Below are 12,552 nucleotides of genomic sequence, written 5' to 3'. Positions count from 1 at the left end.
TATTGGTTATTTGGTTTCTTGCCTTTTCGATTCAATTGGCCAAACTGTTCTGGACCTTGGGTCAAACACTTGATCTGGACCTTCGGCTAACTAGAAAGTTGATGTAGGAGTATGGTTCAAAGTATCGGTTCGATATGTCCGATATGAGACGTATTGTATCGTATCTTCTGAAAAAGATACAGTTTAAAATGCCTGTTTTCAGGTGTTTCGGACCTCCAATTTTTTTAATAATAAAAAATATGCTAAAAGCTTCCCAAAAAACCAAAATGTTAAAAAAAAAAAAAACTAAAGATTTAGCTGTTTCTAAGTACCGATACGATACGACCAAAACTCATATTGTATCGATACTTTGAACCTTATGTAGGAGTTGTTTTGAATTTAGACTTCGGGTTTCTGTTGCAAAATGCATGTATATGTAGGATGCCATTGATAGGCGTGAAAATGCAAAGTAAAAGTTAAGATGGTGTCCAGTCTATTCGTTTCAAGACCCCAAATAGCTATGACCAACATTGATAGGCCTTCTTGTGCCATTTTCATATATAAATCCAGGTCGGAGGATCCCAAATCTAATATATCCAAATTCACTCTCTTAATTAACAGCAGTGTCCATCCTGAACAGATCAAATTTATATACTAAATTTCTTATGCTGTTAGGGAGCCGTGAGAAAACATGAAAGGGCTAAAGTAATTCTTTTTGAGGTTCAAATTTAAAATTTCAAGAAACTATGTCTTAATAATTCCCAAGGGAGAGAAGAGTTCTTCTTTTTACCTAGTTGTCATTTCAACACATGGTTATGATTTACTTTATGGTACGCCAAAAGAAGGAAAAGAAAAACAGTCAACAGTTGGTTTATTATATGGAGAAGTAAAAGGGCATCGGATGACTTATTATCAACCCTCAACCAAGAGTCAGATAAAAAATTTGGCTTCTTGAATTATTTTATGAGCTATCCTATTCCCATGGCAACCTACAGCGTAGGTAGGGTGTCAATTGGATTGGATTTGGTCCAATTCGGTCTAGTCTGATATGAATCCACCATTTATATGTATGTTATTATCTTCTATTAATGGATTGGATATTGGCTCAATCCAATATAAATTTATTATTGACGGACCAGGTCCATTCTGATATGTTATGTTGGTCTGTCCAGTTTGTCCAAATTCAATATATTTTATTGGTCTGTCCAAATGGATTTTGACTTGGATGGACCGGTCCATTGGCACCCCTAAGTGTAGGTGTTGTTAGACTAATGTGAATAGTTTTGTTTTTGTTAAAAACAAAAACAAGAATTGTTAAAAACATATAAATACAGAGATGTTTTTGATGTACAGCTGCAAAAATTATAAAGTGGGTGAGATCACATCAGCGCCCCACAAACGCTCCACATGCACATCTCAAAGTGCATTGGAAAAAAATCTTCCATATTTGTCATTGGTAAATATTCTCAATGTACAGTTGAGATGTGTTGTGACACATTGTAGGGCACACCCTGTGCGGTGCCGGTGTGAACTTGAAGTGGGTGTGAGTACCTATTTTATGAAGAGCAAATCCGAATTCATGAAAAACATAAGGACAAATAAACCTCAATACAGTAAAAGAAAAACTTAATTAGCATAACATCTCTCAAGTCTAAATATAGTTATTCATATGAAGCGTATTAGTCTGGAGAGGACCAGGCTCTTCAAAACCCAGTATTGAGATAGTCCAGGTTTTAGTGGACCAGGCATTCTAACAATCCGGCCCAATCAAACCAGTCCAAGCCTGTTGATACTGAGCTCACTTTTCTCATGTCTAATAAGCAAGGTTTTAAAAAATGATCTAGAATTAGAATCGTTTTGGCCATCGGTTTTTAGGTCAATGGTTCAATTGTCTGATTTGAATAGATGGTTTGTTCCAACTTACAAAAAAAAATAATTAATTAAAATAAGTCAAAACTATTGAATGGATCAAATGGGTCAACAGTTCAATAGCCCAGATCAGTAGGTCATTGACCAAATCAATGGTGTTTTTTTTTTTTTTCAAAAGACCAGGTTAAGGTTAAAAAGGAGTAAGTTGTCTAGACAATTCTCGAGCCAAACAGTCCAACCATCAGAATCAACGTGGTTTGAAAACACTCCTAATTTAAGTATTGTTCTGCTTTCGTCATCCATTACATCCTTGTATGCTATTGGTTCTGATTTATTTATATCATAAGACGCCCTTCTTAATTTGCTGACTGGAGACCCTGAAATTCAGGTGCACGATCAGACGAGCCCATGTTACCCACTTACCCCTGGACCATGGCGTGGGAGACTAGGACTAGCCAGGCCTTAATTTCTAAGCATCCTACCTAGTCTCGTAGCAATAGCATAACTTTTCAATTAGGGGTGCATTCTACAATGTGAATGTTTTTTTTTTTTTTTGTTTTTATTTGTTTTTAGAATTGTCATATCAGCAAAAAAAATAAATAAATAAAGACTGTTTTTTTTTCAAAAGAAAAAACAAGTTGATTTTGTTTTAAAATTAATATATGTTTTTGGAATAAAAAATAATATTGATTTTTAAAGCAAAAACAATTTTTTAGTATAGAAATTATATGATTTATGTGGAACAGGAAGTTGAATAATCAGATGAAAACATATTTTTGAAATCAGATTCAAGAACTTGTTTTTTATTTCAGTTTTGAAAATTAAAACAGACACAACCAAGAACATGTTTTTTGTGTTTTTGTTTTGAGAAATGACTTATTTTCAAATTAAATAATTTTGATTTGCTTTTGAAACCGGCAACAAGAAAAACAATTCATGTAATAGAATGTCCCCTAAATCTTCATCCATGCGATCATTCATTTGAAGCAAATCCTAATAAATGCCCTCGCCTCGATTAATTTGCCCCAAGTTTCGCTAAAAAATGTAAAGTAGGTTGGGCCATATAAACTAGGACTTCTCCATTTTATTTGGTGGGTAAAAAGGGTTAGTGGGTTGTAATTAAATTCGTAGACCGAATCTAAATTCCTTAACTAATAATGGTTAGTTTTTTTTTCCTTTTTTTATTATTTGCCTTCTACAATGGAGTTCAAATCAGCCCCCACAAGATAGCTCCCCACAATGTCCCACAACACATCCCCGCTGTGGGGAACAATCTTGTGGGGGGCTGATTTGGTCTCTCTACGAGCATAAATTTGACTCTAAATTAAAGTGTTGGATTTGGATTATTGAAAGGGTTTGACCACACTAAGTAGAACGAGTAACGTTTGGTCACTCGATCCTTTAATTATTAGGCATCGGTTTCAATTCCATTCTTCAGCTCATGGGCTGGGCCCTTGTCTTTAAGGTCCTGATGCGTGAAAATAGACGCGCACATGTGAAGCATTTCTGTAATAATTGGGAAGAGAAAAATATGGGTCAGACTAGTCCAAAACTAACAATGCATGAAGTTAGCGTCAACTATATCAAGGTTCATTTCATAATTAGTAGTCTCATTATTTTGAGCCACCCCATTACCTGACAAAAGGGAGACTTGAAAAAGAGAGAAGGGGTCTCTTTACACACATAGGGGAGGGGGTAAAAGGCATAAGCCTATATAACCATACATTAGGGGTGAGCAAATGCATAGGTTTTATTCGGAATTCAATGGAATCAATCTTGAATTGATCCTACCCAATCTTTAGTTTGGGTAGAGTCTGGTTTCAAATCCTTGGAACCGATCTGGAGGGTTGGCCTTGGTAGAACCGGCCTTCGGACTGAACTTGACTTGAAATAAACCCCAAAATATTTTTAATGATATGAAGATTTGAACCCAAACACTCATGTTACAGAAGTCATGATCTCACTTGACCATTGAGTTAAGTGATTTGACCATTTGTTTTTATTATAATATTTGAATATGTATAATAAATAATATAAAAGGTAATATTTACAAAATTTAAATTATATTAACAAATTTTGAACCATATATTAATATATTATGATAATCTACATATTAAATTATTCAATTCAATCAATAAAGACAATATAAGTGTAAGTACGGTGGTAAGGCAATAGAGAATGGTATTCTTGAAAGACAAAGATGGGGTTGGTCTCGAGTCAAAGTTATGAGTAGGCTTAAATCTCTAGAGAGAGAAGATTAGGGAGTTTTCGGCTAGGGAATTGTGAGGGTTTTTGTGTGTTTTGCGGCTTGTATCTTCTCCCTTTTATAGAAGAGATCCCAAGACTTTAGAGAGAAGAGTCCAAAAGAGATCTTTTCCCATTAGGGAAGGGGATCTTAGATCATCTCATGTCAACCATCAAGTAAACTCCATTGGGGTTTCACCAGGTGTCTAATGAGATCTTTTAGGAATAAAGTTTCATTTTCCCTGAGGATTATTGCATAACATGGGTTGGCTACATCCCTTCATGGGTTCTCTTGTGGCCATGTGTTAGGGACAAAATTTTAGTCGACTGACGTGTTTAGGTATCTTAGTAGCCATCCTTGAGACACCTTGTTATAACTTGTTGTGACTGCAAGAAGTGTAAATTGCCTATGAATAGGTGTTTAAGCGTTAGTCACTTGAACAATGCCCATCATTTTCCATAGGTGTGTGACATTGTTCTATGATTATCACACTTTTTGACTATCATTTTATGCTTATCGCAAGTCCTAGATGACATTTTATTCTCATCTCAAGTGCATGACCCTTGCATTGCCTTTGTAAAGTGTTATTGTGTTGTTGCAAAGTTATCTTAGTCGTTTTGGTACCCTAAACATTATCTATCGTCTTGCCCAACTTGACTGTAGCATTCTTCCCGTCTAGGGTTTCTCCATACAATTCTTATCTATGATTTCTTCTATGATCCTCATGTTATTGACTTACATATACTTACAATAAGTTTTAAACTATATATTATCACTATTGAAAATCAAGTTTTTAAAGGCCAGGTTTCCCCTTTTTTTTTCCTTTTCTTTTTTTTTTTTTTTGAAATGGGAGAGTAAAAAAATAACAAGTTTCACAGGTAAGCCTTGGAACCAACCCCAAATTAAACCATTAAGGCTAGAACCAACCCTAGAACCGACCTTCACAAGATAGGTTCCAGTTCCAAAAACCTGGAACCGACCCCTATAAGGTAGGTTCCAAGTTCTGCCATGGAACCAAATTGAACCTACCCATGCTCACCCCTACCACACATGGGACTAGGCATTGGTCAAGTCGTAGAGGGCCTCTGATTAGAGACATTTTAAAGGGCATTTGTGGTGCAGCAAAATAACAATTGGAGCCCAAGCCCCAAGTTGAAGCTAAAATTGCTCCCGTTGGACCAGATATTGCACCCCCATCTTTGTATAAGGTTTGGCTTATCTATTTTGAAACAAAAAATCTTAGACCATTTAGGGGATTTCCCATGAAATTGACCCCATTGAGTGGGTTTGATTTCAATCTTTTCTTGGAATAAAAAAAAACATCAATACATTCTTCAATATGAATTGATCCTCGTTATCTAAGCGGGTTTAATTCTTAAATACAGATATACTTGTATGATTAATAACCAGTATAGATTGGGAAGAGGTTTCTATCAGTCCAACTGGTGAGTGGTGTAATCTCTATACGTACATATTCCCTGATTATCTCTATATTTACCGAAATCCAATGTTAACCCAAGTATGAAGTGCTGTAACTGGAAATGGATCCGACAGTTTCAGCAGTAGCTCTAGCAATATCTGTGGCACTGAACTCCAAGTAGAAAATCTGCTTAGCTGACCTGCTCCCCAATCAAGTCCAAGCCCACAACAAGAAATGACAACCCTTGAAACAGCAAGAAATAGAAATGCACACCATGAGCTGATAATAGGCTTCTTGCAGATGCAGTGAGTAGAAGAAAAGCAAGCGCAAGCTCCTTTCTGTAGAGCTTGTTTCTCTTACTTGCAAGAGGGACCTTGTTGGTTTCCTTTAATTTGTTCAACAATGTCAAACCAGATTCAGAAGCCCTCCTTTGTAGGTGCTTTTCATTCAGAGTTTGTAATTCCTTTTCAGCCACTGCTAATAAACCAGACTCTGATGATCTCCCAGTCTTTTTAGTCACAACCCATTCATAAGCACTTCCCAATTGAAACAGACCTGAAACCATGGCACTGAACTTTGTCACGGACATGGTGTTCTCAAACAGAAGGTATGGTACTATGAAAGGGAAAGACTTGGGGGCTGGGAGAATGTTCAGAAAGGACATGAAAATGGGAACATAACAGATCACCCAAGTGGGCAGTTCAGCCTCTGGTATAAACATTGTCAGTGGCAGGATAATGCAAAACAAGGTGAAGGAGTAGAAGGGAAGAATCAGTTTCCTTAGAAGGAAGAAGAGAAATATCAAGTTGGCCTTCTTCCCAATAGATATCTGCACCAACACAAAAATAATTTGATCAGAATTTTATCTTCTGGCTTTTAAAGTTAAAGATGGTTTTCAAATGTAATGAAAACGAGAAAACCTTGGAAGTTATAATACTGGGAAGACATAATCGAAAGAGCTGCATAGGACCCGAATGCCAACGGTGCTGTTGTTTCTTGTATGCTTCATAAGATTCAGGTAGTTCACAGAGTACCTTGACATCATTGAGGAAGATGAACTTCCAACCATTGAGGTGAGCCCGAACTGCGATATCCATATCCTCAACGGTGGTTCTCTCAAGCCAACCTCCAGAGTCCACAAGAGCTTTGATTCTCCACACTCCTGCAGTTCCGTTGAAGCCAAAGAAGTTGAGGAAGAGTCCATTAACCTGCTGCTCCACCTCAAAGTGGAAGCATAGGTTGATGTTTTGGAGCCTTGTAAGCAAGTTCTCATCCTTGTTCACAAAACACCACCGAGCCTGGACAAGACCTAGCTCAGGATTGCCCTGGAGCGACAGTAGTCACAATTTAATCAGCATGTGTCCATTGGTAAGACCACAAAGATGGGAATTGCTTATCATGTATTAATTACCTTGAAGTGAGGAATTGTTTTCTTAAGGAAATCTGGATTTGGCTGGAAATCTGCATCAAATATGGCAACAAACTCGTAATTCTTGATGTAGTCACAGGCCATGGCTGACTTGAGGTTGCCGGCTTTATACCCAGTCCTGATGAATCTGTGTCTGTAAACTATTTTAACCCCTTTCTGGTTCCACGAGTTAACTTCTTCTTTAATTAGAAGCTGTACAGTCTCTTCATCAGAATCATCTAGGACTTGAATTAGGAGTCGATCCCTTGGCCAGTCCAATTGACAAGCAGCAGAAATGGATTGTGCGTATACCTACATGTGATACAAACCTCATCAGTTCTTCAGTAAGCAATTTCAGAAGATGGCATAGAAGACAACTTGTAAAGGAAACAAGAAAGTGAGCAACCAAAAAAAATGTACAGCAGGAATCCTAAAATAAGAGGATTCCTGGACTTCACCTTAAAGAGGTTTATAGTTGAAAGATTTGTAGAGACACACTCACCTATAAAAGTGAAAAGGTCAAGGTTGACAAGCCCGCAAGCATGTTGCAAGGAGATTTAAATGAACTATCATTCGAAAAGGACAAGTTTATAATGCACTCTAATTTGAAAAACAAAGATTTGAAGTTGGTGGAACTCAAACTACTGTTCTATAATACACCACTGTTTGAAACTGAAAGTAAATGTTCACTGTTGAAAGACGCACCCAGAAGTTTATTGCAAACTCCAGGATACAGTATATTTCTGTATGGGGGTTCTAGATTTTAAAGGTAACAGATTTTCGAATTCATTCAAAGTTCTCTAATTGGAAGTCTTTTTCCTCTTAATCTGATTCCTTCTGTCTAGAACAGAAAACCAACCAAAGGACAGCAAAACTCACCAGATTTTACTTATATTACATCTATGAGATCATAAACTAGACAAATATACACTGAACCAACAAATGCTTTTCAGAAGAAAATTTTAGGAATGCAATTTGGATTAGTTTTCTTACCTCTCTCTCATTGCACATGGGAATCTGAACAAGAACCATAGGAAAACCAGAAGGGTCCTCAACGCCAAATGCATCTACTTCTACCGTGGGCTTTAACTTGTTATATTTAATCCAGAAACACCCGATACAGAGAAGTAGTCGATCGAGTGATTGAACCATGAAAAGTAAAATGCAGAATTTTGAAAGCGCCATAACCAGGGGAGCAATATAATCAGCTCTGAAAGACAACCAAGCCAGGTAAGACCAATGCACGATTCCCTGAACCTCCAATGATTGAATCAGACCCAAATCCCAGCCATTGAGATAGGCAAACAGTTCCAAGAGGAGAGCTGCCACTGAAACAGCAAGAAAAGCTCTGATAAACCTCAACAACCTTCCCCTGTTCTTAGGCTCTTCTGTTCTTCTCAAGAAGACGATTCGTTTGTTAGCAGTAGCAAGCTTTATCCAGAAAGTTGTGGCTAACCAGCAAAGGCAAGAAGCAGCTCTGTGAGCTCGGAGGAGAAGAACCCACGTAAACTGCTTAGTGTTTTTAGCCTTTGCTTTTTCTGGAAATACTGATGAAGAACGACCATCGATCTCCATTACAGAGAAGCTGTTGGGATTCTCCATTGTTACTACAAGTGAGCAAGGAGCCATCTCTTCAAGAGAAGTACCAAATATAAAGAACTGAATGACTTTCTTTACGAAACAACAGCTGTAGAGCAGATAATGTAATCTAGAGTATAAACCGAGCCTGAAACATCATTATCCCTGAGAGACATACGAGTGGATGTGGGTTAAAATTTCTGTACATATTTGATCTTGGAGAACAAGTAATAGAAAGGAAAGGGTGAAATTAGTTACAAGATTCCCGCAGAGAAAATAAAAAACAAAGATAAGTCCATCATTTCGTTGGAATCTGGATTTTGAACTTTGAGAGAGAGAGAGAGAGAGAGAGAGAGAGAGAGAGATTGTCAAATGGGTGGCCGAGGAACTGGTTAACTGAAACATCAAAGCTTCAAGGGAAAAGAAAAAAGAAGGCCTGAAAAGAGCTGAAACTTGAAAGCAAGAGAGTACAAAATAACCTCGTCTGCTGGGCTTATGCTTACCGTTGAGACTTGAGAGGCAAGTGAAAAAGCTAGCTAGTGCGTAGCTTCTTGTTCACTCTCCCAGTGTTGAGAAATGGAAGGTCCCATTTCATCCATTGGTATTTATATAAGTACAGAACTGAGGGAAGTGGCAGCAAGATGGAGATACAGCCAAATTACAGATATCAATCAATCCCCTTCCCCTCAAAGGCCCAAACAATACCCTGAATACTGTTGCTAACTATCGAGATTTCCAATACCATGAGTGGGCCCCATATGTGAGGTTCCGCTTTTAAGTTTTAACCATAGGATACAACAAGGTGGTTATGGACGTTAACGGTTGGAAAGATTCTAGTCTCACTCACGTGAGTAGGTCCCTCGTCAATATGCAGGAAAATGGTAAATAATCTGTGGGAACTGCCACTCCACCCTTTGCTTTTTGAAACCTACGTTTGGCATTCCTTATTAAAAGAATTTATTTCTTTTTTGCAGTTAAAATGCCCCTGTTAATACTAAGTTTTTAACTGCAAAAATGAGATAAGTTCTTAAAATAAGAAATGCGAAATGCAGCCTAAGTTGAATAAAAAGTATATCTTCTTTTAGAATGCACCACTGTTTTGGTTGAATGGATGGGCCTAAGGCACCATTTGGCAAGAGCGCAAAGACAAATATATAGAGACCATTCAAATGAAAGTTGGTTTAATTTTGCATTGATAAATTTACTTTCTTACCAATTGATTTTTTGTTGTGACATGTACAAACACAAATCCCAAAGACTGGAGTAGATCATTTTAACATTGATCAACTTTGAGTGTAAAGGTTGGATGCAAAATTGCAAACATTGTTCTCAATTTGATTGTAAACATGTCTTGGAATCTGTATTTTCTGTTACTGCCAAGACACAAATGCATTCTTGATAAATGTATATATACATTTAGGCTCTTTCCAAATGGAGGCTAAGGACTATTTACAAAAAAAATGTATATATACGTTAATATGCCTACGATCTCAAAGATTCTGAAATGGAACCATTATGGCCATCGATTTTCAGGTTGATGGTCCGATTGCCCGGTTTGAATGGACGGCCCATTTTGACAAAAAATTTAATTAAAAATAAAAAAATGGACAAAAACCATTAAACGAGTGGACGGTTCAACCACCTGGGTCAATGGATTGTTGACTTTTTCAATGGCTTTTTGTCAAAGACCGAATTTGGAGTAAAAGGGAATTGGTTGCCTGGATAACTCCCGGGCTGAATGGTCCAACCGTCCAGATCAACGGTGGTTCAAAAACCATGCCTAAAATATCATTTCTATTAGATGGTTACTCAAAAAATGGTGAAACAAGCACTAATGGTAAAGCAGTAGAATACTTAGCTTGACTAGAATGAAAACCGTTACATGGGCAAGGATAAAAGCAATCAATTTCTTATTAACCAGATGGGGTCTGATGTTGTTCTGCGATGGTTATTTATGTACTTATGTACCCTAGCAACTATGCATTGAGCGTACACACTGGCACAAGAGAGAGGATAAGGCTTGAGTTTGGGTGTGAATGAAGTTGTTTTGGGCTTAGACGTTTGGTACTGTCACATGGGATGATGGGATGAGAGGGATTCCTGTCCTACTACAACTCCCAAGTGATCAACTGCCCCAGCCTTGTCTGTACATCTCCTGCTCTCAGATACTCAGCTTGATGTATGAATTATGATAATGTACTCAGTATATAAACTTGTCTTTGTACCCCACATAGGAATTCTTTGCCCATCTCCAATATGACATACACGAGCATTGATCACGATCGTTGAAAGCCAATATTCAATGCTGATCATCGATCAACGAAGTTTTTTGTCAAATGAGAAGCCCACAGAAGACAGACCTTTGCTGGATTAAAGGTGTCTCAATAAAATGACTAGGCATTGTGAAATTTTGAGTTATGACCTACCATGTTAGTCGGCCTACATAGCTGTACAGTCAACATTGATTGGCCATGTCTGATACGTGTACAGAGTCCAAGTCGAAACAGGTTTTACATCGGAGAGGAATAAGGGGTGGGTACAGAGTAGGGTTGATAACAAAACATTGCTGCCACATTCACACAGTCGTACATCGGATTCTAGCCAGTAATGCGTTGTGATCAGCATATTCATATCTAGACTCTTTTATTCACCTGAGATCCGCTGATGTTATCCAATAATTATCACAGAGAAGTTGCATTTACACAGGTTTGATTTCATAACTACATATTCGAAGGGACACCAAGTGACCATCTCAATTCAACTATGATGCAGATTGCCAATGGCGCCATTCCCCTGTAAGAATGACGGGTCATAGTTGTACTGTGACCTGCTGTTGCTGGTGAATTATCAAATTCATGGGTGGTTTTTGACTATTTACAGCCTTTTTTTCTTTTGCTGCTTGCTGCACTCTAGCATTATTTACCTAGTATACACATTTGTCTATTTGGACCATGGGCATCACAAAGACAAATAAACTCTAAGTCCCATGGTAACTCAATAACAGATAAGACACGACCATCAAAAGCTTCGTGAGTTGACTTCAAGATAGAAATGACGATATCTAATATTTTGATCCATCAGCACATCAAGATGAACAGTTTGATTGCCAACTAGTGGCAAGAGACATACGGCCTTGAATTTGATCAATAGGCATATGGGTCACATGTATATGACATTTATATCATATGAAGAATGGCCCATGGGAAATATATCTCTATAGGTCATTCATGATCCATCATCACCATTGGATTTTGGAAACAAATACATTGCCCATGAAGTCGGATGCCTTGACTTTATTTGTTTTGTTCCTGATGGCCTTATCCATTCTCCTACAGCCTTTTCAGCCATGCAATGGGAATATTTCAATGCAATGTCATTAAGGCTATTCCAACCGGCCTTGCATTGACCGAAGCTGAGTTCTGAATCAATTGGCAAGTGGTCCGATTCGATTTGATAATGTCCTAATAATAATCGCCGCCTCACTTATGGTTGTATGGTTGCTAATTTAGGGGTCATTTGGCAAGTCTTTTTTGAAAAATGTTTTGGAAGCTTTGACAAGCAAAAGATTATATGAATTTTTTGCATCAAAATCTTACTAACTTGAAAACCGTTTGGTTAAAACGTGTCTTTCTGCATGAAGATGAATTGAAAAAAAGACAAAAAACTCTATTTCAAATTTCTTAAAAATAGTCCAAAACGGGTTTCTCGTATCTTTTCAAGGCTATAACTTTTGGTGGCTAAATCTTTTTCCCAACAAAAAAAAAATGCTGAACTTCTAAAAAACCAACAGCACACGTAAAAAGACACGCCAAACAAGGCCTTATTTAAACAACCAAGATATGCCCGACCAGACCTTAATATCAAAATTCACACCCGCGCACACGAAAAGAGGAAAAAATTTTCCGTATGTCACAACCATTAAGGTTATCTTATTCATGTAAAACTTGCCCCATTCAACCCAGTTGCATGTTGGTACACCATGTGCATTTAGCTTGTCCAATTCCAATGATTTCAATTTAAGTTAGTTTGCCTTGGTGAAAATGGGAATTGATT

General features: G+C 37.6%; 1 protein-coding gene across 4 annotated transcripts; it reads right to left on the bottom strand.

The window, feature by feature from the left end:
- Positions 1 to 5,361: 5,361 nt before the first annotated feature.
- Positions 5,362 to 9,139, bottom strand: LOC148862917 (xyloglucan glycosyltransferase 4-like). 4 transcript variants are annotated; one of them, XM_088975603.1, is made up of 6 exons: positions 9,003 to 9,139; positions 7,915 to 8,664; positions 6,925 to 7,233; positions 6,434 to 6,838; positions 5,874 to 6,342; positions 5,362 to 5,756 (listed from the first exon to the last, which is right to left on the bottom strand). In XM_088975603.1, the coding sequence occupies exons 2-6, from the start codon at positions 8,548 to 8,550 to the stop codon at positions 5,704 to 5,706; spliced, it is 1,872 nt and encodes a 623-aa protein (XP_088831729.1). In that variant the 5' UTR covers positions 8,551 to 8,664; positions 9,003 to 9,139; the 3' UTR covers positions 5,362 to 5,703. The 4 variants fall into 4 exon arrangements, with proteins under 4 accessions (XP_088831729.1, XP_088831726.1, XP_088831727.1 ...); XM_088975600.1 differs by having other exon boundaries at positions 5,362 to 6,342; XM_088975601.1 differs by having other exon boundaries at positions 5,362 to 6,342; positions 8,758 to 9,096.
- Positions 9,140 to 12,552: the final 3,413 nt, after the last annotated feature.

This window comes from Nelumbo lutea, chromosome 3 (assembly GCF_056320005.1).
Source record: "Nelumbo lutea isolate HS-2025 chromosome 3, American lotus-T2T, whole genome shotgun sequence".
In the NCBI taxonomy this organism is placed as follows: Eukaryota; Viridiplantae; Streptophyta; class Magnoliopsida; order Proteales; family Nelumbonaceae; genus Nelumbo; species Nelumbo lutea.
This window is presented reverse-complemented; position numbering and strand designations above follow the sequence as displayed.